This window comes from Aotus nancymaae, unplaced genomic scaffold, assembly GCF_030222135.1.
Source record: "Aotus nancymaae isolate 86718 unplaced genomic scaffold, 86718_ANA_hifiasm-v0.15.2.pri h1tg000016l, whole genome shotgun sequence".
Taxonomy (NCBI): domain Eukaryota; kingdom Metazoa; phylum Chordata; class Mammalia; order Primates; family Aotidae; genus Aotus; species Aotus nancymaae.
The window spans coordinates 15,641,656-15,669,409 of NW_026988428.1; the positions used below are offsets into that span (position 1 = coordinate 15,641,656).

The following is a 27,754-nucleotide window of genomic DNA, read 5'->3' on the forward strand; positions in this document are numbered from 1 at the left end:
TGTAATAAGTCTCATATTCAATTTTTCACTAATATTTGAGAGTGAATATGGAAATATACCTGTGAGGCTAACACATGTTGTTGAAAGTTTCATTAGTATATAAATGTTCTTGAATTTGTGATGAAGATATCCTAAAAAGGCAAAACCTGAATAATGAACCTGGTGTAGATGAATAACCAGGTATATATACATATATATATTTTTAGTGAAATGTGCCTCATTAGCACAAATTTAAACAAAATCAGAAAACCATAAATCAGGGAAACATTAAAAACATTCTTGGCTTATCTTTGATCCAAAGTGTATACTAATGATTTTTAAAATGCCTCTTATTTGGTTAAGAGTTATTTTATTTTGGTAGTGTACATGCCAAAAAAATAGACTGGTTGAAACAGGTGAAAAAATATTGTGCATATGTCAGAAAATATTTATAAAATAATATTGCTAACTACTGTAGTAAGTCCAATAAAGTTACTGAATAAGAATACTAAAAACACTACAAAATTCTCTGTATTAAATAATAATAGTGGTAATTTCATTATCATTGCTAATAACCTGTATTTATACAGTATACTTTCCAGAATTTTTGCAGCTCTATTATTCTTATTTTTATTTGGAGAAATATATCAGATGTCTACATTGCAGTATTATAGTGAAGAATATATAGAATTTTAAAAAATTATTTAGCTGAATTTTTAAAATCTGTTAGTAAAAATTAAGATAAAATCATAAATTTAAAATTTCAATCCAATCATTTCTGCTATATGTTAGTTAAAATATTTACAAATGAATGTCATTAATATTTCAGAGGGTATTAAATAAAAATGTATATTATAGCATTATGAACATTAAAATATTTCTCTTGTATATGTATTAATAATTTTCAAATATATTATGTGATTATAAACTATCTTTAAAATGAACAGAAGTATTCTAAGTAACAAAAAAAAATTTCTGTGTAAACCTTATGATATATTTAATATTATCAAATTTAACAAGATCTCTAGAGGAGGCCACAATATACAAGAATGTGATCCTTCCAAAGCAGGAAGGATTCCAATTCGAATAGAGGTCATGGGAGTATTGGGAATTGTCACATACATCATCATCATCATCATCATCATCATCATCATCATTCTACTATACAAAAGGATTATAAGCTCAGTTTCTGAGTCTCCTTCACAGCTCTAGTGTAGGCATGAAGAATTTATAGGTCTGCTACAGGAAATAGGAACTGCTCTAAGGAGACAACAACAGAGGCTTTTGGATACATGAGAGTTTTGTCAGCTAAGGGAGATATCCAGGTCAGCCAGAAATCTTTTATAACTGTATCAGCTATAAAGCAAGATTTGACTAAAATTAAAAAGGCACAGAAGAGAACAATTTCTGCACACATTTCTTTATGGCTGCTCTATTTCTTGATCAATTGAGTGCTCTAATGGGGCACTATGATTCATTCCACTGGTATCAAAGACTAATTTAAGTTCTTGTTAAAAAAGTCTTTCATTTAATTTCCAAATTAATCTGCATATCTAATTATCAAACTTACAAATTTGTTTTTATGGTGTAGTGGTTAGAACTGCAGACTCTGGAGGCAGTTTTCCTTTTTCTTTTCTTTTTTTATTCTTATTTATTATACTTTAAGTTCTGGAGTACATGTGCAGATTGTACAGGTTTCTTACATAGATATACATATGCCATGGTGGTGGTTTGCTGTATCCATTGCCCCATCATCTACATTAGGTATTTATCCTAATGCTATCCCTCCCCATGCCCCCCACCCACTGCAATTCCTCCCCTACCCCCCCACCCCCCAGGCCCCAGTGTGTGATGTTCCCCTCCCTGTGTCTGTGTGTTCTCATTGTTCAATACCAATTTATGAGTGAGAAAATGCAGTGTTTGGTTTTCTGTTCTTGTGTCGGTTTGCTGAGAATAATGATTTCCAGTTTCATCCATGTCCCTGCAAGGGACATGAACTCATCCTTTTTGATGGCTGCATAGTATTCTATGGTGTATATGTGCCACATTTTCTTTATCCAGTCTATCATTGATGGGCATTTGGGTTGGTTCCAAGTCTTTGCTATTGTAAACAGTGATGTAATAAACATATGTGTGTATGTGTCTTTATAATAGAATCATTTATATAATCTTTTGGGTATATACCCAGTAATGGGATTGCTGGGTCAAATGGTATTTCTATTTCTAGATCCTTGAGGAATTGCCACACTGTCTTCCACAATGGTTGATCTAATTTACACTCCCACCAACAGTGTAAAAGCATTCCTATTTCTCCACATCCTCTCCAGTAACTGTTATCTCCTGATATTTTAAAGATCTCCATTCTAACTGGAGTGTGGTGATATCTCAATGTGGTTTTGATTTGCGTTTCTCTAATGACCAGTGATGATGAGCTTTTTTCAGATGTTTGTTGGCTGCATAAATGTCTTCTTTTGAAAAGTGTCTGTTTATATCCTTTGCCCACTTTTTAATGGGGTTATTTGTTTTTTTCATGCAAATTTGTTTAAGTTCTCCATAGATTCTGGATATTAGCCCTTTGTCAGATGGGTAGATTGCTAAAAATTTTCCCATTCTGTTGGTTGCCAGTTCACTCTATTGATAGTTTCTTTTGCTGTGCAGAAGCTCTTAAGGTTAATTAGATCCCATTTGTCTATTTTGGCTTTTGTTGCCACTTGCTTTTGGTGTTTTAGTTATGAAGTCCTTGCCCATGCCTATGTCCTAAACGGTATTGCCTAGGTTTTCTTCTAGAGCTTTTATTGCGTTAAGCCTCATGTTTAAATATTCTCCATCTAGAGTTAATTTTTGTATAAGGTATAAGAAATGGATCCAGTTTCAGCTTTCTGCATATAGCTAGCCAGTTTTCCCATAACTATTTATTAAATAGGAAATCCTTTCCTTATTGTTTTTGTCAGATGTGTCAAAGATAAAATTGTTTTAGACGTGTGGCATTCTTTCTGAGGCCTCTGTTCTGTTCCATTAGTCTTTATCTCTGTTTTGGTACCAGTACCATGCTGTTTTGATTATAGTGTTCTTGCCAGAGTTTGAACCTTCACTGCACCACTAACTGTGTGACCTCAGGCAAGCTACCAACACCTCTTGTGCTTTGCTTGCTTTATCTGTAAAATGAGGATAGTTTTTACCTACCTACAGAATGGTGACAATAAAATTACTTCATACATGCAAGCGATTTGAACAGTGTCTGGAATATTTTAGATACCTTAGGATTGATAGTTACTATCAATTTAAAAATTTTGTAATTTAACATGCAATAAGTACATAGAATATGGTTTACAGCTTTTCAAATATCCTAGTTGAAGTAAATGAACTCTAATTTATATTAATTATAAATTAGTACATGAATATTGCATGTACATGATCAAAACATATCAAGATAAGGATTTATTTAGAGCTGACTTGTGCTATGTAGCCATAACACAGAGCGTAGTATTAGCTACTTAAAGAACTTGCTTTTTTTTTGTTTAGAAAATAATTGTGTATTATTTCTCTGCTAATCTAAATATGAAAGTTAGTTTGTTGTCCTAATTTCTAACCTACTCTTTTGCTGCTTACAATTATTAAATGATGAATTATAAACATTGTCAAATATCATATTTACTTCAAAATATAATTTCAAAATATATTTGATACTAAGTCAATTAAGTGCAAAATATTTTATAAGAGAATTATCACAATTCAGTGTGATTATTTGAATAATCACTTACAACATTTTACTTCCTCGATATGAATACTTCCATTTTCCTGGGATCTCTTTGCTAGGAACTAGACCTAATCTTTAGTGTTATTTGGCATCCCTGATTTATCTTTTACCTTTAGTAATCACTTTTTGACCTCGGGTGAGTCAATAACCAAAGTATAAGAATTAGTTAATTTAGAATAAAGATAACAACATAGAATTAATCACTATTGCTATCAAAACATAAACATTATAAATTCTAAATGTTAAATATTATAGGAGCCAGGGAAAATTTCTTTGGTATGTGGTTCATGGACTCATATTCTTTGAGTGAACTACATAAATAAAGTAATAAATGATTTTGACTTAACTGTCACAAGAAGCCAATTGCTACTCAAAACTGTTATACCATTATAAATAATATTCTATTTTAATTCATTTCATGTAATTTGTTTCTTAGCATTCTTTTAAAGAGGTATTATGAAAGACACATTCAATTTGATATATAGTCATGATGGAAAATATGATCTTAAAGATTCTCCCATAGGTATGGCCTAGACATCACGGAATTTGCTTCTTTTACTACTTGTGTCATTTTCTCTCCAGAGAACTGAAAAGTATTTTTCCCTTTCCCCCAGTACAGAGAAAATTACTGTCAAGCCCATATATCTATGTATATTATGTAAATATACATACTATATAGTATGTATATTATGTAAATATACATACTATATAGTATGTATATTTACATAAATACATGTGTGTGCCTCTGTATGCTGGGTAGGGGGTATCTATCTAATCATCTATATCCAAAATCTGATTCCTTTATGATATCTGTACTGTTCAAACTCTAGTCTGGGAAATCATCATCTCTCTTCTAGATTGATGCAATAGGCTTCCTGCTTCTATTCTTTCCTATTTTTCAGTTCATTTCACAAACAGAGGACAGACATAGGCAAAGCATAAATTAGTTCCATCTCTGCTTAAAACTTTTTAGCAGCTTCCACTTTCCAGTGGCTTTAGCTAAGGAAAGTGTTAGCTAACACTAGCTTCCCCCTTCTCCAATGGAGGGGATGGAGAAAGGAGATGTTGCCTTTCTCCATCCCCTCCACTGCCTATCATTTGATCTCTCCTTCCCAAGAGCAGTAATTTCCAACTCTGTTATCCTCATCCTCCCACTACATTCACATTATTGCTGCCCCTAGATCCTTACACTTCTGCTCATTCTTCCTGGAATTCTTTCCTGAGAACTCTGGTTGCCTCTTTTTGATAATTGACGTCTCTATTCCAATGTCACCTCCTTGAAGAAGACTGTCCTAAGCACTCTAAATAAAATAGATCTCCCTTCTTCCAAGTCATTTTCTATTCCTTCATCTGGTTTAATGTTCTTCATAGCATTTACTGGGATTTGATATTACATTACTTACATATTCATGTCAACATTCTTGTCTTCTATTATTACTATATCTTTAGTTCCTTCAGATGTGTCTGGCACATAGTTGGCATGCAATAAACAGTTGCTACATAATGACTATTTTTCCATATTGTACTATTTTAAACTATGATTTCACAATTCCTACCCATGCTTCAATTAAAATAGCCTCAGTTGTCTTATGTGAAAGTTTGCTATTCCTAGAGCACACTAGGAAATAACAATTAAGACATTTTTCATGATTTTTATTTTTTTCTTACATTAAATCTTCTGACTTTTTTTTTTCTTTTTGAGATGGAGTCTTGCTCTGTTGCCCAGGCTGGAGTGCAGTGGCAGAATCTTCACTCACTGCAGTCACCAGCTCCTGGGTTAAAGCAATTCTCCTGCCTCAGCCTCCTGAGTAGTTGGGATTACAGGTGCCTACCACCACACCAAGCTAATTTTTGCATTTTTATTAGAGACAGGGTTTCACCATGTTGGCCAGGCTGGTCTTAAACTCCTGACCTCAGGTGATCTACCCACCTTGGCCTCTGAAAGTGTGGGGATTACAGGCATGAGCCACCATGCCCCATCAATCTTCTGACTCTTAATCTCAACGTTAAAATGCCTCTCTCATTAAGGGTAAAAGTCTAGAAAGGATATTAATTTTAAACCATCTTTCAGAGTTTACACAGGTGATGACAAAAATATAATGTGCTTTTGTTTTGCTTTTAGATCTCCAACTAAAGACATGGACTCAGAAGAGAAGGCAATTGTGGTTTGGGTTTGCCAAGAAGAGAAGATTGTCTGTGGGCTGACTAAACGCACCACGTCTGCTGATGTCATCCAGGCTTTGCTTGAGGAACACGAAGCGAAGTTTGGAGAGAAACGATTTCTCCTGGGGAAGCCCAGTGATTACTGCATCATAGAGAAGTGGAGGGGCTCAGAACGGGTTCTTCCTCCACTAACTAGAATCCTGAAGCTTTGGAAAGCATGGGGAGAGGAGCAGCCCAATATGCAATTTGTTTTGGTCAAAGCAGATGCTTTTCTTCCAGTTCCTTTGTGGCGGACAGCTGAAGCCAAATTAGTGCAAAACACAGAAAAACTCTGGGAGCTCACCCCAGCAAACTACATGAAGACATTGCCACCAGATAAACAAAAAAGAATCGTCAGAAAAACTTTCCGGAAACTGGCTAAAATAAAGCAGGACACAGTTTCTCATGATCGAGATAATATGGAGACATTAGTTCATCTGATCATTTCCCAGGACCATACTATTCATCAGCAAGTCAAGAGAATGAAAGAGCTGGATCTGGAAATTGAAAAGTGTGAAGCTAAGTTCCATCTTGATCGGGTAGAAAATGATGGAGAAAACTACGTTCAGAATGCATATTTAATGCCCAGTTTCAGTGAAATTGAGCAAAATCTAGACTTGCAGTGTGAGGAAAACCAGACTCTGGAGGACCTAAATGAAAGTGATGGAATTGGACAGCTGGAAGAACAACTAAAATATTACCGAACACTCATTGATAAGCTCTCTGCTGAAATAGAAAAAGAGGTAAAATGTGTTTGCATTGATATAAATGAAGATGCAGAAGGGGCAGCTGCAAGTGAACTGGAAAACTCTAATTTGGAAAGTATCAAGTGTGATTTGGAGAAAAGCATGGAAGCTGGTTTGAAAATTCACTCTCATTTGAGTGGCATCCAGAAAGAGATTAAATATAGTGACTCATTGCTTCAGATGAAAGCAAAAGAATATGAACTCCTGGCCAAGGAGTTCAATTCACTTCACATTAGCAACAAAGATGGGTGCCAGTTAAAAGAAAACAGAGCAGAGGAATCTGAAGTTCCCAGCAGCAATGGGGAGATTCCTCCCTTTACTCAAAGGGTATTTAGCAATTACACAAATGACACAGACTCGGACACTGGTATCAGTTCTAACCACAGTCAGGACTCTGAAACAACTGTAGGAGATGTGGTGCTGTTGTCAACGTAGTTCGAATGGGTTCTTTCTGACCTGATTTCATGTTTTAATGTTTGTTTAATTTAATAGGAAACCTTATTTTAAACACAGCTTTCTGAAAAAAATGTAAATCATATTATAGTATTCACTAGTTAATAAAAAGTAGAGAAATGTGTTGTTTTTGATGTGAGATTTCCAAGGGGACTTTAATTATTACAGGTTTAAGCAACGAACTATTTATTACGAATGCAGCACAAATAGCTTGTAGGTATAGAACATAGAAATAATTTGATGGAAATCACATGATAATTTTCCAGAGTGTCTATGGAAAATGATTTACATAAACTTAAAAAGCAATCCTCAATATTAGACAGTCCAAATAGTCACACATAAAGAAATAGAATTAAAATGTGCTGTAATATATATTTTTTCAACACTGTATCATAGGAATTTTTTAATCTGTAAAGTATGTGGGAGCTACTGTGTTGTAACTGTATTAATTCAAATTCTGATTCTTTTAATTGATCCTTTGATAATACAACGTATCATGTATATCACTTCCTGAGCCCTTCTACCTATTGAGAGCTATGAAACAGGCTGCTGTTGGGACATGTATAAATATTGGCAGGCAATCAGACATGTATAGGGTATAGATGAGGCAGGGCTAAGTGTTGTGTACAAACAGCAATTTTTATAAAGAACCCTAAAATTATTAAGAGCTATGCATGGGTTTTTGCTATCTGGCAATACAGATCTCCTGACCAAACCCATGTTCTGTGCAGGTTTATTCACTAAGTGAGCGTTAAAGAGAAAATCAGAGTCATAGTGTTGTTTGTGTTCTGTCTGCAAAAGTTGCAGTAAAGGAATTTGGAATCCTCTGTGAATAAATAGAATTCTATCCACTATAATTATTAGCATTTTGTTTCTGAACCTACAGAGGGGAAATCACATGGACAAAAGACTTATTTTGCTAAAAAAAAACCTTCGTTCTTAAAAAAGTACTAGCAAAATCCCAAACACACTAGTAAGAATCCAAGAAATAGAAGTGATTATTTAGGTCTTACCCTGACTGACAGTCATTACTATGGCAGACTATGGTGTTGCTTGGTTTTTAATTGGAAATGTGCTTTCTTCTTTCTTCCTTCTTTGCTAACTTTCTTCTTATCTGCCTTCCTGCCTGCCTTTCTTCCTGTCTTTTCCTACCTTCATTTCTCCTTCTCCTGTCTTCCCTTTATCCTTTTCTTCCTTCCTGCCAAAACACATGATGCAATTATAATAAAATATTAATTTTTATTGTACTGTTAACTGAATACTGCTGCAGTTTATTTTTTATTTAGCTGATACCTTTCCCGTATGTCAGTGCACATGTAAGTAGAATTACTTTACTTAATTTTAATATATGGACATTGGTTGAGGGTCCCAATCTTTCTCATTTCTTCTCTTTTATTCTTATGCATACTTTAGTGCAGGTTTTAACTCAGTTTCCTTATTGTATTACTTTCAAAATTTGAAAAGTATTTACCTTTTTTAAAGAAACTTTATTGTTAACTCATTTTTTAAAATTTATTGTTCCTTAAATATTCTTAACGTATTTGTTCATTCCTGTCTTTTAACACATCTTTGGGAAGATATTTAGAATGTTCTTACTGTTTCGGTTTCGTGAGCATTTATACTATGATTTCTTGCACCAAAATAGATATTTTTAGGTCATATTTCAAGTTAGCTGGTAAGAAAAATAGAAGTTTCCATTCCATGGAAAAATACAGTGATAGGGAGCAATAATTCTGACTTTTTTTTTTTTTTGAAGAAAAGATGGAATTGAATAGCCATCAGTGAAAGGAAAGTTCACCTGCTTAAGAGTCCATAAAATTATTCAACAGTATAAGCTACTGACATATATTTATTTTCACTAATGGGGATCAAATTCAGAAGATCATCATAAATGGTAAACCAATTGTAACATTTTCCTACAGTGGAGGTAATCTCTTTGGATTACTATTATCCTTAGTGAGAAAATAATGAAATAACATGCTCATCTATTTGACTAATTATCTAAATTCTAAGGGGGTTTTAATAAGAAGTAGGCCTGGAGAGATAATTTCATCTTAGAAACTTAGTTAACTTAGAATTAACTTCTGCTTTTATACATTTAAGCACAGTAATGCATTTAAGGGTTAATTCATCTACATTTTACAGTAAATAATGTTTGCAAGTCTTAGCAGTACCATTGCTTTGTAAATTTATTTTAGAATATCCATTTGCTCATTAGTTATAAAAATATATTTGTGTTTTGATCATTACAATCATTAAATCTTATTTATCAGCTACTATAGTGAATCTTTTAATTTACAGTTATATGTTAATATATTAACAGAAATAGAAGTACTGAAATACAATGCCCTCCTGTCTGCATACTGAACTATTTGTTATTAAATTAAGTGAGAATTAGAATTATAAATATAGAACTTAAAAGAAAGCTTAATGTTACCATTATCTATAGAAACTTAAAAGTATAAATTCTTGAGTAACCTTACAGGTTAACTATGAAATTGTCATATGCAGCTAGAAGAAACAAACCAAAGCTGACTATTCTTAATTTCTGTAACGAGACCTAGATTCATCCTTGTTCATCCTTCCACTTGGAATTCTCCTTTTTTTCTTTCTGCTATACTTTGAAATCTTATCCTTTCCACAGTCTTTTTAATTTGCTAGCTCTTCTATGAAATATATTTGTTCCATTTAATCAGTTGGAATATCATCTCTGAACTCAGAAATACTTTAGAGGTACTTCTCATAGGAAGCATTTTTATTCTGGCTTAGGCTATATATATTTATGCACTTAAATAATTCACCTCCTTCAATGGATTCTTATTATGTTACTTTATCATCTGTCTTGTTAACCTTACTCTTTCCTATTAACTTCTTTGCTCCCTACTCACTTTTTGAATTGAATGGCTAAATTTTAGAAGTTTGTAGCTTTTGTGTGTGTGTGTTTGTATACATGGTAAATGATGCTTGTGCATTTTGCACATGAATGAATATGTATTTTAGCAGACTTAAAACATTAACAGTAATTGACCTTATAAATTTGGGGACAGAAAGCTAAATCTTCATTCTATTATCATTTTTTTTAATGTGGCATTAATTTTAATTTTAATTTTTAATTCACAGAATTACTGACTTAATAATACCCAAATGCTGTCTCTTTTAGCTGATTTAATGATTAAATTATAGAATTTTTATTGCGTTGTGTGCTTATAAGAAAAAAACATGTTTTAGAGTTGGGTTTTAAAAAAGAGATACACAAATTAACTTTAAAATCTTCTAAACAAGATATCTATTTCATTTTCCTTCATAAGTAAAATAACACCTCATTAGTGTGTAGAAGGTATTCTAATTCATTAAAATTTTATTTTTATATTTATTTAAATATCTACTGTACATGACAAAATATATTTCTGTGGCTGCATTTTATAATTATTTTCCAAGTATACATATTGTTCTATTTAAAACATATTTTTTTAGTGACAAAGAAATACTTTTTATCCTGATACGTAGTTTTTAAATATTAGGCTATTTCTTTTCATGCTGCCTAATTCGTTTAATAAACATGATATGACAAATATTAAGTATATATCCTTTCTTCATGTTGTTACTCATCCAAAATAATAAAAGAAATAATTATACCTTTCATGTGATGTTATTTTTGGGGGTCTTTTACTTGGCTATATTAAAAATATTAAAAATAAATCTTCTTTCAATTTGAATTACATAATTATTGCTATTTTTTTTTCTTTTCTTTTTTTTTGAGACAAAGTCTTTGTCTCCCAGACTGGAATGCAGTGGTGGGATCTTGGCTCATTGCAACCTCCACCTCCCCAGTTGGGTTCAAGCAATTGTGGAGTCTCAGCCTCCCAAGTAGCTGAGACTACAGGCACCCACCACCACACCTGGCTAATTTTTTTTTGTATTTTAGTAGAGACGAGATTTCACCATGTTGCTCAAGGCAGTCTCGAACTCCTGAACTCAGGCAATTTGCCCCCTCGACCTTCCAAAGTGCTAGGATTACAGGCATGAGCCACCACGCCCGGCCATGAATTATATAATTGGTAATCTAATGTACAATTTATTTTAAGATTAGTTATTTCATGAAAATATAAGTATGTAGCAAATATAAATATATAGCAAATAAGATTGAACAAAACTTTTTATTAGGTTTTACACATATTTGTTCCAATTTATTGTGGAAGAATATGCACACTCTTACTGATAGTTTTCTTACATAACTCTTTACTCATTCTGAGATGTGGTTATTCTGATGATGGCCCTATATTGTTCATATAGAGATTCCTTACTTTGTTTGATGGCAGTAGGGAAATTCATTGTATCAATTGTAATAATTTATTTAACTAATCCCCTCCTTATGGGCTTTTAGATGTTTTCCAATAATTTACTATTATAAACAATGTTATTCCATCAATGCATTTCTGTAAGACTGGATTGCCAGATGAAGAAATATTGACCAAGGCATTTTTAATTTTAGTAAACATTAATAATTGATCTTTATAAAAATTAATATTTATGCACTGAGTTGTTAATGTACTCTTCCCACTCACAGAGTGTGCTATTTGTCTTTTAACTTGTTTATTATCTTAATGCAAAAAATTAAGTTATATAGTTGAATATATGGACAAGCAACTTGGGAAGTGTTTTATGGTCATTTTTAAAAAGGCCTTCACTCTGCATGATAAATAATTTTTAAAATAATTTCTCCAATACTTCTTTAGAGTGTATTTGTGCTTTAGTTTTAAACTTTCAACAGTCTGAAATTAAGTTTGTTACAACACTTAAAAGTGGGGAGATAATGGAGTCTTGTTTAGGTGATTACAAGGTATTCACATTATTTGCCAAATAACGTTGTGCCACTGTTTTTAAACAGCTCCTTTATTGTGAACTAAATTCTGGTACATATTTTGAATCTATTTTTGGACTTTTTCTACCATCCCATTGATTTGGCTGTGTATTCACGTTCAAAATCTACATGATTTGAATTATGGTGAATTTATAATCCTTTTAAGATTTGTTATACTTTAATTATTTATATATTCCTATTACTCATGTTTATTTTTAAAATTTTCCTGTTCTTGCTTTTTAAATTTTGCAATATTTATAATCATCTTGCACAGCTACAAACATAGTCTGCCAGTATTTTAATTTGAGACCACGCTAAATATATATATACAATTAGGGAAAACTATTTTAATACTGAGACTTATTGTCTGAGAGCCTCATGTGTTTCCTTTTGTTCAAGTCTTCAATTATGCTCCTCAGCAGGATTTAAAACTTTATTTTATTCGTGCACAAATAGTGTAAGATTTATTTCTGAATTTCATACCTTTTGTGTCACTGTCATAAATGAGGTTTTTCTCCCTCCATTAGATTATTCAATTGATAATTATCTTCATCCAAGTTAAAACGTGGAAATTCCCTACTCATTGTTTTAAGCCCACACTTCAAAACTATATTTTATTCATTGAATTCAATAACTTCACTGATTCATAGTACATTAATTCTTTATAGTACTATTATACTACACTACTAATAGTACATTAGTACTAATAGTACATTAATTCTTTATAGTAAATTCATGCTTTAGTTTTAAATTTTCAACCACATTTTCAAATTACTGTTACTTTCATGAACGTAGACTTTCCTCATTACATTATTTTGCGTAACAGAAAAGTAAACTGAAAAAATTAGAAAATTCTCTGAAATTTCAAACAAACAACTATCCTTACCCTAGGAAAATGAATTAACTGACCAACAAAATTAAGATTAAAACATATTTGAATGCAAAGAAGTCTAAGATTTGTACTAATTTGCATAGGATAGAATACCTACAATTTAACAAGTAATATTTGTAATGGCCATGATATAAATAAAAATAGGATGTATATTTTATCATTGGTCCAGTTAGGAACTTTATGAGGCTACAAAATGAATGTTTGCATAAGAAAAATGGTTAACCTGCAGAGTTTCTCAGCTGTGGCATTGTTGGCATTTTGGCAGAAGAGTTTTTAGTTTGCTAGACTCTCCCATTAATTGAAAAACATTTAACACACCAGGATGCCTCCTACAAAATGGCAATGTTACCACTATATATTGGGACTGGCAAAAATGTCTTCCTCTAACCCTTCCTCTCACCCCTAAGGTTTCCAAGCATTCCCTAGAGGCTAGTATTGTCCCTGGTGGCAAATAACGAAGCCATATGGGAGTTCAATGATTGTTAGAATAAAACACCACTTATCTTTTAAAAATATAATTAAAAGAAGAAGAAATGACATGAGCTTGTTATATTAAGTAAAAATGCACAGAACAATCTGCTCAAAACGAAGGAGGGCTTTAGTAGATCAAGTCCGATAATAATTTATGAGACTGAGACATAAACATAAAGATGGAGGGCAATTTAGATTTTTTCTTGAATGATGATTGCTATTATGCTTATTTGCCAGGAATTCAGAAGTCCAAGTTGACTTCAAAGTCTACAGAATATTGTTAATATCCTTCTATAGGTATGTTGCTTCAGAAAGTGCTAATCAAATTATCAGCTATTGAAGCAGTTGTCTCAGCACAAGTATTACGTACTGCTAGGATGAAATAAAAGTTCAAATAGACTCAATGTGGTGAGAATATTTTTCTTCAGTTTTGTTTAATTAATATCTATAGGTGTAGTTAGTGATAAATTAGAACACTAATTATTATTCTGAGATGAGAAAATGATGCTTACAAGTTACTACTTAAAAATTCAAACAATGAGCAAACAGAAAAGAAAAAGGTAGAGATTAACTTGTATTAACTTGATGATTTCAGGCATGACATATTTCTTTTCCACTACAAATATATTTCAAAATATAGGATCTTTATAATTTAAAGATTTTTAAAGTGTTTCCTGTATATGATATCCTTCTGACTCTCTTATTTCTTTGCTGAGGCTCTTTAAAGACTTTTATGAACATCAAACAGCTACAGAGTAATGAGCAATGTCACAATCAACTAACTGAGAACTGGAAACCTGAAGGCCATAAACAATTTGAATTCCAGGATGTTAGATTCCAACCTAGAAAATAATTAAAAATAAAAAAAAATTAAAAAGTTAAATTAGATAGCCTTTAAGGTTTTCAGCTTGGTCGAATTTTATTAAATAATGTATTAAATGGATTTTGGTACATGCACAACAAATATTAGGTATTTATTTATTGGACATGGCTCTATTCATTTTATTCTGGGTAGAACCACCTTAAGAAGAGGTTAAATTAAAGTAGCCTACTAACTGAAAAAGGAGAGTGTTAAAACTCAAAACTCTGCATCTCCTGATACGTTCATTCTTATCTCTCATTTCTTTCCAGATTAGTAAGGGTGAGGGTGTAGGTTTGTTATTATTGGCCATGATAGACAAAAGAATCATGGTTATGTTAGCTAAACAATGTATGGCCAGGAAAAAATGAACATTATGTGTGTTTCCAGAACAGTAAAAGCTATTCTGGAAACAGTGGTGGAGAGAAAAGTAACTTGTAATATTTATTTTGATATCTCTAGTCCCCAACAGAGATTAGAACCTAATATTTGCCAATAAATATTAATAAAATTAGACATGTAACTAAAGGGCAAGCATAGTGCCTGGAGCTTTGTAGTTATTCTATAAATGTTAACTCTTATTATTGTAAGTAATGAAAGAGAAGTTAAATTTCCATTACAGGTAAAATATTGCTTACATGCTTTATTTAAAATAAACACTACTTTCTCTCTTTCCTGTTTCCATCATGCAGGGAAAATATACTGGTACTTATACAGATACACAATCAAGATATGGCTTTTACATTTCAAATACTATTTTTGAAGTTTTACAAATTATTCTAAGCAACATTTTTCATATGTCAGACAAGGGAACAGAAATGTTTTATACCTTTTCAGAATTGAAACTAAAATTTTGAAATGTTTGTTAGTATCATGTGAAACTTGCAAGTCACTCTTGTCTAGTAAGTGCAGGTGCATGGCTTGGTGATTGGTAATAATTGTTCTGCTTCCAAGCAGAGATCTTTTGACCAAAACTCTAAATTACCTTGAGGGAAAGAGCCCGAAGATGGATATCAAAGTACATATCCCTTTTTTAGCATCCACCCATACCACCCTCTTCTTGAAGTCGTCATTCAAAAAATTATAAAATACAAAAATGTCAAATAATATGAGAAATAGAAGTTTCACAAAGGATGAGGGTGGTAATGCTAACTGGGATTTGTCATTCAAAAGTAAGACAGACTAAGGAAGAAAGTGTCCTGAGTTGGATATTTAACTTTTAGGTCAAGCCAAGTCATGAGTCTTTTGGAGGTAATTCCCAAACCTGTTTCCACAACAAACATACAAAGAGTACTTGTTAAAAATCCAGATTCCTGAACTTCACCCTGGTGAATTTGACTGAGGTGGTCTGGATTGCAGCACTAACTTTTGTGATTTTAAATATCTAGCCAAATGATTCTAAAGAAATGGCATTAGAGTGTGGTTTATTAGCTCACAGCAAACCTGATGATTAAACACTTTACCAAGCTAAATGAAGGAATGTGGAGACCAAGCATTCCCAAAGTGATACATAGAGCTCATTGGCTTGGGAGAACCTAAAAAGCACTAGGTCCCAAGCAGAGGATAACTGGGAAACAGAAATGTGTTAAAGGGCTGCTCCATAGACTACAGGTTCCCAAGGCTTATTGTCTCTTTTTAAAATAGTGCCTAAGATGAAAATGAAAGAAGTAATCAGATCATTGTGGGAACTCCTGTTATCATACAAGTACTACAGATATTTTTTATGTGTCTTATACTTTTTTCCTCAACTATGACATTAACAGGGCTTGTACATTAGTTAACTGTCCAAAAGTGTCATTTTTCTTGGCTCAAATTAAATGTAATTTATGCTACAAAATAATGAAGACAAGTCCTCTTTAAGAAGCCGGGCATATTTGGTTCAAATCTGGGTTCAAGCCCCAGTTACTTGAGTGTTTTTAACCAAATGATTCAACTATTCTGTTCACGAAGTTCCTCAACTGGAAAATTATAATAATAATAATGCCTAAATTTTTGGAATGCTTTAAGGACAAGAGATGTAGCATGAAAAATACTCAGCATCTCACCTTGTATAGAGTAGACTCTTATTATTATAGTAACTATTATTAGTCCAATATTTTCCTGATTTTATAATGAAAGGTGCATCACTATACTTATGTCAAAAAATATATCAGTGCCCATCAGTTTGAAGAGTAGGTTATGCTGCAGTTTCTCTCTTGGCTCTTGGGGATTATTTATAGGGTAACTATTTGTTCATTCTACTGTTATTTCATTTGAGTATTTATGCAACTTTCACTCTATTATAAAAGTGTGTTTAAACTATTTTACTACAGTCCATCACTGAAATAAAAAGTCTGTATGTGAATCAAAAGAACAAAAACGGAGGTATAAGGTCAGATATAATACAAGTATTATTATAAGCAATGCATGTGTTCTTCCTTGAAGGATTACTACATGTTTATACTTAATTTGGGGCAATAGCCAAAAGTTTCCTAACACCTAATAAGACAACATAAAGTTGCACTGTATATGGTCATTGAAAAGATTTTCTATACAAAATAGACTGAGCAATTAAAGGCAGTAGAAACGTCCAAGTATCCCAGAACAGACCACAGAATTTTCAAAGTTAAGAGAGGTTGATGTAACTTATGTGTTATAAAGACTATTGCTCAGGTATCAAATGACAATTTGTCAAAAAAAAAAGTTTTATTTTTTTAAAAAATCATTTTCCCAGTAATAATTATGTTAAGGAATCAAGTTATAGCCAAAGAGAATTGCAGATTGTTATATTACATGTTTTTCTCAAAATAAAGAAATAAGTCATAAATATTTGTTATAAAAACCAGTATTTTACACATATATGAATTAATCATTAACTCTCAATGCTTAAAAGTCATATAGAATAATTTTGAAATTCTTAATGAGAACACTTATACCTAAATTGCTAATATAACACAGAAAAAAAAAAAGATATATGATTGTTGGCTAAAAATACTACAGCATGTATTTACTTTATTCTACAAAAACTGTTTTTAGAAAGACTGTATTACTGTAAGTATAGTATAGATATCTTATTTTAAACAGGCATTTTATAATAGATAAAGACTGTCACATCAAGACTGTTACAATCAAGACTACAATTTCCAAGAAATGCAGAAGATTGTAACAAGAAATTTATTATGTAAATCTATCAATCAGGAAAAAATTTAAATTGCTATATAAAGGAAAATTTGCTATGACAAGCGCAAAAAATTATCTCAGTGGTTTATGTTGTTTTGTCTTAGGTAGTCTGTATAAGTAATTATTTTTGTTTATTTGAAAAAAATGCTTAAGAAATCAGTGGAGTAGAGGATTCAAATTTTAACAAAGGGAGGTAAAGTAGAAAAAAAAAGTAATCAATGATGAAAAATAACCCTGTAATATTGAGTTTTGAGTCTTAGAAAGTGATAGTAAGCAGGTGACTCCTAGTGTGAAATTAGCAATGAATTTTGAGGTCATACATGTGAATTAAAATTTTCCTTTTCTGAGCTTCATTTGAGTCATTATCTTCAAACCTCATTAGCATTCTTTTTAGCAAAAGTATTGTTTTATAATATTTTGGAGAACGAAGAAGATTCCACGTCCACCTATCAGACAAGGTGGAGTTGAGAGAAGCTGGGGGAAAGCAAAATGTTGAGCAGAAAACAAATCATAATATGGGAGAACCCAGTTAATGGCTAAAAGTGATATGTGTACTATAATCATTATATATATGGTATCCTGTATTATTTTTAATTTTCTTGTTTGTATGTGGTAGTTGTAATCGCCATTTAGGCAAAAAAGCTTTTAAAAGCACCTTGTCTATACCTAATGTAGATGATGAGTTGATGGATGCAGCAAACCACCATGGCACAGGTATACCTATGAAACAAACAATCATGTTCTCCACACGTACCCCAGAACTTAAAGTATAATTGTTTAAAAAAGCATCTCGTCTGCATTAAATTAACTCAACTGTTGATAATGGGCTGTTTGTGTCAAAGATGTGTAATGCTGTTGTCTAGTTTCTTTTGTTGCATCCTTCCATTTTGCTTCTTCTACAGAATGTCATGTACAATATACCTGTTTATTAGTTAGATAAAAATTCTTCAGTGATAAGCCCAGTGGAAAGCAAATATTAATATGAATTGAAAACCTTTTTCTATAGTCTTGGAAGTATACCTTATACCTAGAATTATTATTAGAAAAATAAACTAAATTGGACAGGCACGGTGGCTCACACTTGTAATCCTAGCACTTTGGGAGGCGTGAGATGGGTGGATCATGAGGTCAGGAGTTTGAGACCAGCGTGACCAACATGGTGAAACTTGTCTCTACTAAAAATACAAAAATTTGCAGGCATGGTGGCACGTGCTGTAATCCCAGCTACTTAGGAGGCTGAGGCAGGAGAATCACTTGAACCCGGGAGGCAGAGGTTGCAGGGAGCCGAGATTATGCCACTGCATTCCAGCCTAGGCAACAGAGTAAGACTCAGTCTCAAAAAAAAAAAAAAAAGAAAGAAATCAATGTTTTATATGAAGTGTTTCGCTTCAACACCAAATACTATATATCACCCTATTTGTAAAAAGAGCTTTCAAACACTCTACATAATATTCTTTCTAAAAGTATTTCAATGAAATAACTTACTAATGATTTGAGCATTGTTTTAACAACTACAAAACACTGATAAAGTCTTCATGAATCTATGATATTAAACAGCACCAATAAGCTTGTATCAAATAGATGCATATTGCTAAGAGTTTGCAAACAAAATTTAAAATGTCAACTTAACAAAGGTCTCCCAATGTGATTTCTTAAAAACAAAAAAATTAATATAGAAAAATAAATTGGGAGGAAAAAGATAGGAGTGGCAAGTTTCCATTCTATTTGGTAATCATAGGAAATATTAGAACATTGATTCCCTATAGCACATGAGAGGAGAACTTCAAGTGGCTTTATTCATATATGAAAATGAATGATCACTCCAGAAGCCTGAGGAAGATGGAGGTAGTCAGACTATACAAATTTAAGCAAAATAATTTTAAAAAGAATCAAATGGCATTTAAATTAAGGTACATCTTAGACATGGATTTTGAGTTTCCAGTGATCTTTAGAAACATTTATAACATTATTTTAATATCTGTGAATAATTATCAATAACATTTAACTATCTTCCTCTAATATTATTTCACTTTGGTTAAGCTAGAGAGAAGGCAAATTATGACTGAAATTTGGCATGTAAGGAGTTACATTTTGAATATGTACAGTTGGAAAGAGATTAGATCCTACCTTTATCTTAATGTCATAATTTTAAAAGGATTATTTTAGCAATTAACATGTTGGATATACATGTAGTAAATATATCATTCTTAGGAAGAAAATTACATGGCCATTATTTCACACACAAAATAATGAGTTGCAATGACTGAGAATGAAGGACTGCCCAAATACTATAAAAATATAAAATTATCTGCTTATTTTGAACTGAAAATCCTTCAGACTTTTCATACATACACAGAAAAGCAGCTTCTCATATCTAAAGAAATTGAAGTATGTGATATGAGGTAAATATTCAAAGTCTGATGCAATGATGTGTCATTACCGATAGACTTAACAGCACTTTGTGAAAGTCTCTGTCACCTGGAAGCTCAGCTGAAACTGGCTCTGTAAGTTTTCGTCTCCACCTTACTGCACCTAATACCACCATTAGCTAGGCTCATGGGTAGTCACTACTTTAAGCTTCACCCCACTATCTTAAATGTATAATTAGAGCCCATGCTTAGTGTTCATCATTCCTCATAGATACAAATTAAATGAGGCTTGAAGAGTATATGCTTTGTCCAGGCTAAGTGAGTAATCAGTTTTTATGCATAATGCCAAGGAAATTTTTCTAGATGGTTAGAACAAGAACACACAAGTTAGGTAACGAAAAAAGAAAAAAAGATTGATGATAGCTTTCCTGAGCAATCAGTGCTCAATTGTCAAATATGTGAATCACTCTGGCTGCTGCTTTCTCCTCATTTTGCCTGCATTTTGGGAGATTGAACAGTTAACTCTGTTAACCAGATATTAGTTATTTAAATCGGCCTTTTCAGAATCTCCTTTGACTCATTACTCTACCAACTCCTCATATTCAATATTTCCAAGACCAGTTAATTTTTGTCATGTATTTCTCAGAAATTCAATCTTTCTTTTATCATAGTTTTTTTAAGTTAGGTCTGGGGGGAGATTAAGAGTTTATGTACTCCAAACCCATCATGTTACAAGAGCAAAAAGAATCCCAGACAATTGAAGGTTTATAGTTAGTAGTGAAATTATTACTGCAATTCAGACCTTTGAACTCTCATTAGACTTTTTTAATTCTTCAAATTGCCTCAAGGAAAAGTGGATTCCTCACATTTTTCTGTTAATGCAACCTTTGCTGTTTTAATTCTGAAAAAGAATCTACTCACTGTAGCTAAATTTTAATATTTTCCTTAATTATAATATTCTCTTTCTTAGGAAAAAAAAAAGCATAGAAAGTATCACATTGCCTAGGAAGAACTTGAGCCTGGAGTTGAATTCTCCTGTAACTCACACCACATATCCAGAGAAATAACAAACGGACAGTTGCAATATACTGCTTATCTTTGTTCAACTATCTCTTCATGCTCAGTCACTAGAAAAATGGCTACAATTGACAAATGTTTAATGAACATTGATTGAATTCAAATTCATTAGTCACTTGGCTACTAGTGGCACAATTAGAAGACCTGCACCCTTTCATCTATTCGAACGAACAGTTCACATTTTTTTGTGTGTATCTGCTACAGGAAAATACCAGTTATTTCCAAAGTAGCAGAAGAGAGGTGGTTTTAAATATTATAAATATTGGGTAACATTTATAGAAGCATTATTCCTTATATAGCATTAATTTAAAAATATTTCCTTGTTGGTCTGTTGCTTTATTGCAGTGAATATATTTACAAGGCAAATTGTCCATGATTTACGAGCACTGACAGAAATGTACCTCATCCAAGTAGGGACTCCTTAGTGAAGAGTTTGCACTACCACAGTGTTTCTTCAGTGAGTGCATTTATTCACTTCAAACTTGTGATGGACGTGAAAGATGAGACCTCTTCTCTATGGGAACCACATCAAGTAAATCCTACCATTCGTTAATTTACTCAACAAATGTTTATTGCTAGTGGCTCTCGGTTTTTTCAGTCCTTTCATCTTTAAGAGAGGAGTGACACAAGGACACTCCAGAAGTTATCTGTGAAGCTACCCTCTGGAGCGTGAGTCACTGTAAGGAGTTGGCCTGCCTGTTTCCCTCACCCTACCCTTTCTACCACTCCCAAGGGACAGCATGGGAGAGAGAGTTCACTCAAGGTGACAAATCTCCAAACAATTTGTTTATTCAGGCTCTCCCAGTAATCCAATATCATAGATAATTGAGAGTTGACTGTACTCTAATTATAACAAAGACATCTTGAGGTTTCATCTGTAACCTACAGCACACCACTCGGGATGGGCGAGGAACCTGAATTTGGATAGACCTGGACTTCAGGTAGCACATTTAGCAAAGGGAGTTAGAGGAGAGAGAGTAGATCATAGCATTATAAATGGTATGAAAACAAAAAATATGATGACTAATGAAAAGAAATTATGGGTGGCTGCAACAGTTCAGCTGTGGGGTCCTCACTGCCTGTGCCATGTGCTGTTTTTACTCTCACAGTGCTACATCTTGTTGGACTGTGAAAGTATTGAAATTCCACTTTATGTGTTCAAATAATGGTTTGTGTAGCAGATTTTCTGCAGACTTTGTAGACTGCACAACGAATGTCCCCTGTGTCTATGGGAAGTCAGTCACTTTTGACTGTACAGGGAAACCTTTTATTGCTGGTGTTAAGAGTTAGAATCCCAAAGTAACTTTATAATCAATATGACTTGTAGATTTTGCTGGAAGCTTCCCAAAACAGAATATGAATGTTCAATTCTACCAGCAGCATGAGTTCCTGTCCTCAATGGCATCACGCTGCCAACTGCACAATAAACACATTCATGACTTGGGTAACTACTTTTTACAAAATGCTGTACTAAAATTAGACTGCAGGCTATAAGTGCTCTATTGCTCTGGCTCTAAGCATCACCCTTGGTGGCTTTGGAGCAGACCATTTCTACCTGGACCAGTGGCAAGAAGGCCTTGGCAAGCTCTACAGCTTCAGTGGCCTGGGAATATGGACACTAATAGACATCTTGCTAATCGGAGTTGGTTATATTGGACCAGTAGATGGCTCTTGATACATTTAGCTCTGATTATGTGCTTTGAAGAGGAACAATGTTTAGTAAAAGTCCCTTTGCCTGTAGGAGTTGATGTGGTGTGAATGATATATTTATATATTTTTAATGTGTAGCACTTGTACTTTGCCTGTCTTGATGAAGTAAAAAAGAAAAATGAAACACTGAAAAAATTAGAATTGAATATTCTAAATATTGGGAGAAACACACCTACATAATATTTATAGTATATATAATAATAATATCATTTTAATACAGCAGTTCTTTGATACTTTACAAAAATCTCAAAGTATATTTTATCCATGATATTGGCCAACCATCATAATTCATATAAAAGAAAGTTAAAAAACAATTTACCTACATTTTAGTGATGTTGAAACTAAGACACATCAGTTAATTTTCTCCCAGCGTTTCCATATGGTTAAAATTGTAGGCAGAGAATAAGTATCCAGTTTTGTTGTTGTTGTTGTTGTTGTTGTTTTGAAATGGGGTTTTGCTCGTTGCCCAGGCTGGAGTGCAATGGCACGATCTTGGCTCACAGCAACCTCCGTCTTCTGGTATCAAGGGATTCTCCTGCCTCAGCCTCCCAAGTAGCTGGGATTGCAAGCATGCACTACCACACCCAGCTAATTTTGTATATTTAGCAGAGACGGGGTTTCTGCATGTTGGTCAGGCTAGTCTCAAACTTCTGACCTCAGATGATCCGCCCAGCTTGGCCTCCCAAAGTGCTGGGATTACAGGCATAAAACACCGTGCCCAGCCAAATATCCAGTTTTAAACCATATCTGCATTTTCATTTCCAGAAATTATTTTAATTGATTTTTTTCTTTCCTTGTTTTTTTTTTTTCTTTTCTGGTGTGTGTGTGCGTGTGTGTTTGTGTGTGTGTGTGTGTGTGTGTGTTTGTGTGTGTTTTAATACCAAAAGTTTTTTGGCTTCATTTTTTCAGCCACAAATTAGAAACTCCCACAAAAATTCTTCATAATTTAAACTTTGGTTTGTACTTTGATAGAAGATTTTGTAATTTATTTAACAAAATCCATTTAACAAATATTTGATGAGCCCTACAGTGAATATAATACGTTAAGTGTGTGGTAGTTGCAAAAGAAGTATGATTCAAGACAGGGAACAGTCCCTAAGAGTTTGTTGAGGAGGCAAAACACACAACCATAATAGAGTTGAGTGATGATAATAAAAATAACATGACGGTAACTTTAGGACTATGTGGAAGAAAAAATCAGAAAAGATAGTTAACATTTTTGAGAACTAATATTTAGCTAGAAACTTTGCAATTACTTTCTTATTTCAATTTCACAACTCTGAGAGAAAGATGTCATCTCAACCTTACAAATGTAAAAAAAACTCAACCAACCAACCTGACACCAAAAGAGGATAAGCAAATTTCCCACTATAACAAGATCATATTTGAAACTAAATTGAAGATCTTATTTTAGACCCCGAGGGACTTGGAAAGTTATACATAGAGAGAAAAAAAAACAGTATAAGCAATGAGATAAAAAGATGAGTAAAGGAGCAAAAGCTCTGAGGAGTCTAGTCTTGTTAAATGAAACAGGTTTGGGGAAAGTAAGAAATAAATGTTGCACGAAGCTTGTATTTAATTTTAGTAGCTAACAAATTGTCAATAATATGATCAAACCGCTTTCTGAAAATATTATTTTTAAAGGGTATACTGAATAGATACAATTGTAAAAGTCTAAGCAGGAGGCAATGTGGCATTAACAGGTGGCTATGACTGGGGTTATTGAGCAAAATATGTGAGACGCTCAGTAATTTTATCTGTAAGAAAGCATTTGAATATGTGGGTTACAGTGGAGCTAAAAGACAAAAAATAATATAAAATTATAAATTTATCAGAATTAGTATGATCTCAAACAGACAAAATATTACAGATTTAGATTTATTTTGAGGTATTTTTTGAATTGAAAAACCAATTGCTATAACCAAGAGAAATCCAGGGAGCAGTGACTGAAGCCTTGGCTATTCTTCACAATGACTTTAAGACGATTATACAGATCCCAATATCTGTGCTATACCCAGACCAATTAAATCAGGATACTTGGAGGTAAATATAATCATTAATAATTTTTAAATGTGTCCAGTTTGCAGCCAAAGTTAAGAAGCACTATCATAGAGCACGAGAATTGAAGGTATGGATATAGATGAGATCAGCAGGTGGTGGTGTATGTAAATACACATAGTCGAATTCTGAATCAGCCAAGTAGACAAAGAAGAGACCACAGAGAGGTAGGAAAAACTGAATAGTGCAAGATCCTGAGGGCCAAACAAGAAAAGAAGCCAAATAAGCAGGGATACTCAATAGGCCAACTGTTCATACACAATTAGGATGAGAACTGAAAGAAGGTTTCAGGTTTGTTGAAAAGGAAGTTAACTGATGACTAGAGAATCAACTTTCAGGAATGTGGTGAAGATCATATTACAATTAATTGAGAGAATGAATGTTGAAAAAGGAGAGCTAGTTTGTGTGAACTAGTCTTTGGAAAAGAAGTGGTCTGGGGGTTGAGGAAGAAAGAAATGAATTGAAGCAATTTGATATTTCCTGATGAATGACCTATGAACAGTTTAAACTGAAGGAAAGGAAGTAAGAAATAGAAGAAGATTAAACATGTATACAAAAGAAAAGACCAATGAAATCGAGTCCAGGAGAAAGTTAAGGAACAGTGAGATGCAAATGCATATAGAGGATGAGTCCCGGGGAATATATTAGCACTATGTTCTTGGATAATAAAATGAATTAGGAAGAATGACTTTTTTGTGTTGTTTTGGTATTTTATTTTTATTTTTAAAATTTTTGACATTGCCTTTCTTCACATGTTCTAAGAATGACTTCGAATTCTCTAAGAATTAGAAGGCATGGTCATTTTCTTAGGGTTTCAAAGTGGGATATGTACTTTCAGGAGAGTTAAGAAGATCTGGGATAGTTTATGTGCTAACTTTGGTAATGTTATCAATAAGATACACACAGAGATTTCAGAGAGGCAGTGGGGGCTCAGTAAGGATGTCTACTTTTTTTAGCACAGCTTTGAGACTTCTTTCAATAAGGCTCTGCTCTTAGGGAAATTGGGGGTAGGGTGATTGTGAAGTAAGTTTGCTGTGTATATGATTTGTATTTGGAAACTGACAAGAAGGAAAGAGTAGAAGCAAGCCCTATAGATTCTGAGAGATTTTATAGGAGTATTAAGCCTACTATGAAAATAGCCAAGCCTGGAGTTCCAATTGGTTACATTGGTAAACAAAGCCAAAATAAGGAAAAGAGAGAGGTGCGTGTAAATACTGACTGTGATGACCAGTAGTGAGGAATTTATTCAATCACATAAATAAGTGAAAGAAATAAGATGAAAAAGGTGTTAAAAGAGAAATATTTCAGAGTTTATGCTTAGGCCATATAAGTTAATATCAAAATACCTTGGAGACTAAGAAGTAGGGGCAATGAAGGTCACTAAATTTGAAGACTTTAAGATAGGCGATGTTGGATATTAAAAAATCTTCATGGGCCGGGCGCGGTGGCTCAAGTCTGTAATCCCAGCACTTTGGGAGGCCGAGGCGGGTGGATCACGAGGTCAAGAGATTGAGACCATCCTGGTCAACATGGTGAAACCCCGTCTCTACTAATACAAAAAATTAGCTGGGTACGGTGGCGCGTGCCTGTAATCCCAGCTACTCAGGAGGCTGAGGCAGGAGAATTGCCTGAACCCAGGAGGCGGAGGTTGCGGTGAGTCGAGATCGCGCCATTGCACTCCAGCCTGGGTAACGAGCGAAGCTCCGTCTAAAAAAAAAAAAAAAAAAAAAAAAAAAAAAAAAAAAAAAACTTCATAAAGGCTTACAGTCTAGTCTATATAAACCAGTAAATAGAACATACTACAAGAAACAACATACTATGCATTCAAGGAAAATATTCTGATATTTTAACACAAGCATTTGCCAATAATTGTTCACTGAAATATTAGCTCTTTCAACAAACAGAGTAGAGGGTGTCCAAGGCCAATAATTTTGGGAAATATTGTATCCTTCCCTTAGGGAAACAGGAGCCTAGGAGAGCCAAGGTGACACCATTTTAAAATCAACTAAATCTTAGAAACTAGCAAGGTGCATTATTTGCCAGTCATAACCCATGATCCTAAGATGTTTATAGTTGAGGAAACAGCCTAAGGATACCCACAAGGACACACTCCTACAACAGTAAAAAGTCCAGATCCCAATACCCATAACAATATGTGCTTTCAAGATATTTATAGTTATGCTTTGATGTTCTTACACACTAAAATGACAAAGATAGTTTTCTTTAAATCAATAGAATAATAAATACCGTCATGCTGTCAGCCAAACTGCACGTAGGCACAGCTTAGTTTAGTCTTTACATAGACAAGACCACAATAGAAAAAAACTTAAAGCCAATGTTTTTCTTTGCCTGCTTTGTGAGGATGCCTTACTCTGTAATGAGTGTCCTCAGAAAGGGGATGTCCATTTAACTAGTAATACACTGTCTCTTCTCACTGTACTCTGTGACTCTATTTGAATTCTTTCCTATGTGGGATCCAAGAACCTTCTCTTGGGGTCTAGATGAACACCAATTTTTTCTGATAACACTACTATCTAGTATTGGATATTTACAATGCACATTAGTACATTAGAAGATCTGAGAAGGCCTAATGTAAGAACATACACACAAAAAATACACAATAACAAACTACCCCCACAACAAAACCTGTTTTACTCAACCTAAGTCTAAACTTATTGAGTTACTGAACTTCTTTTTTCTGTTACACCTGAAAGACCCACCACAATAGCATTTTATAGAACATTTTTGCAAAGTGACTTTCCTAGTTTAAATTTAATTGTAGTTTTAGCAATTATTATCTTAATCAGGAAGTAATTAAATTAATTTAGAATCTTTTATTTTCTTCTGCCTTTATTTATTGAATTAAGTAGCCAGCTAATTTCTATTTTTCCTTTAATTCACTAGACAAATGTTAATTTCCTTTACATTCAATTGTACGTGAGTTGAAGTATGTATTTATGTACTGGTATTAGAAGAATACACAAACTCTCATATTTCAAAAAATATGAGAGCATTATTGATAATCTTTGCCTTAAAATGTTACTAGATACAATATGATAGAGGACATTATAGTAATAAGAATTCAGAAAAAGAAAATGTTAACAGGCCAATTAACCATACACTTTTTTCTATGCAACCACATACACATTCACACACACACA

At 33.2% G+C, this 27,754-nt stretch overlaps 1 protein-coding gene and 1 pseudogene across 1 annotated transcript in view; both read left to right on the forward strand.

Annotated features, from left to right (window-relative positions):
• Positions 1 to 10,772, forward strand: part of RASSF9 (Ras association domain family member 9) — a 33,025-nt gene extending 22,253 nt beyond the window's left edge. The window contains exon 2 of the mRNA XM_012442103.2: positions 5,859 to 10,772. Coding sequence (XP_012297526.2) covers positions 5,859 to 7,119 — 1,261 coding nt within the window. The 3' untranslated portion in view covers positions 7,120 to 10,772. The remainder of the gene's footprint in view (positions 1 to 5,858) is intronic.
• An 8,866-nt stretch (positions 10,773 to 19,638) lies between these two features.
• On the forward strand, positions 19,639 to 22,509 carry LOC135275251 (TM2 domain-containing protein 3-like; annotated as a pseudogene).
• Positions 22,510 to 27,754: the final 5,245 nt, after the last annotated feature.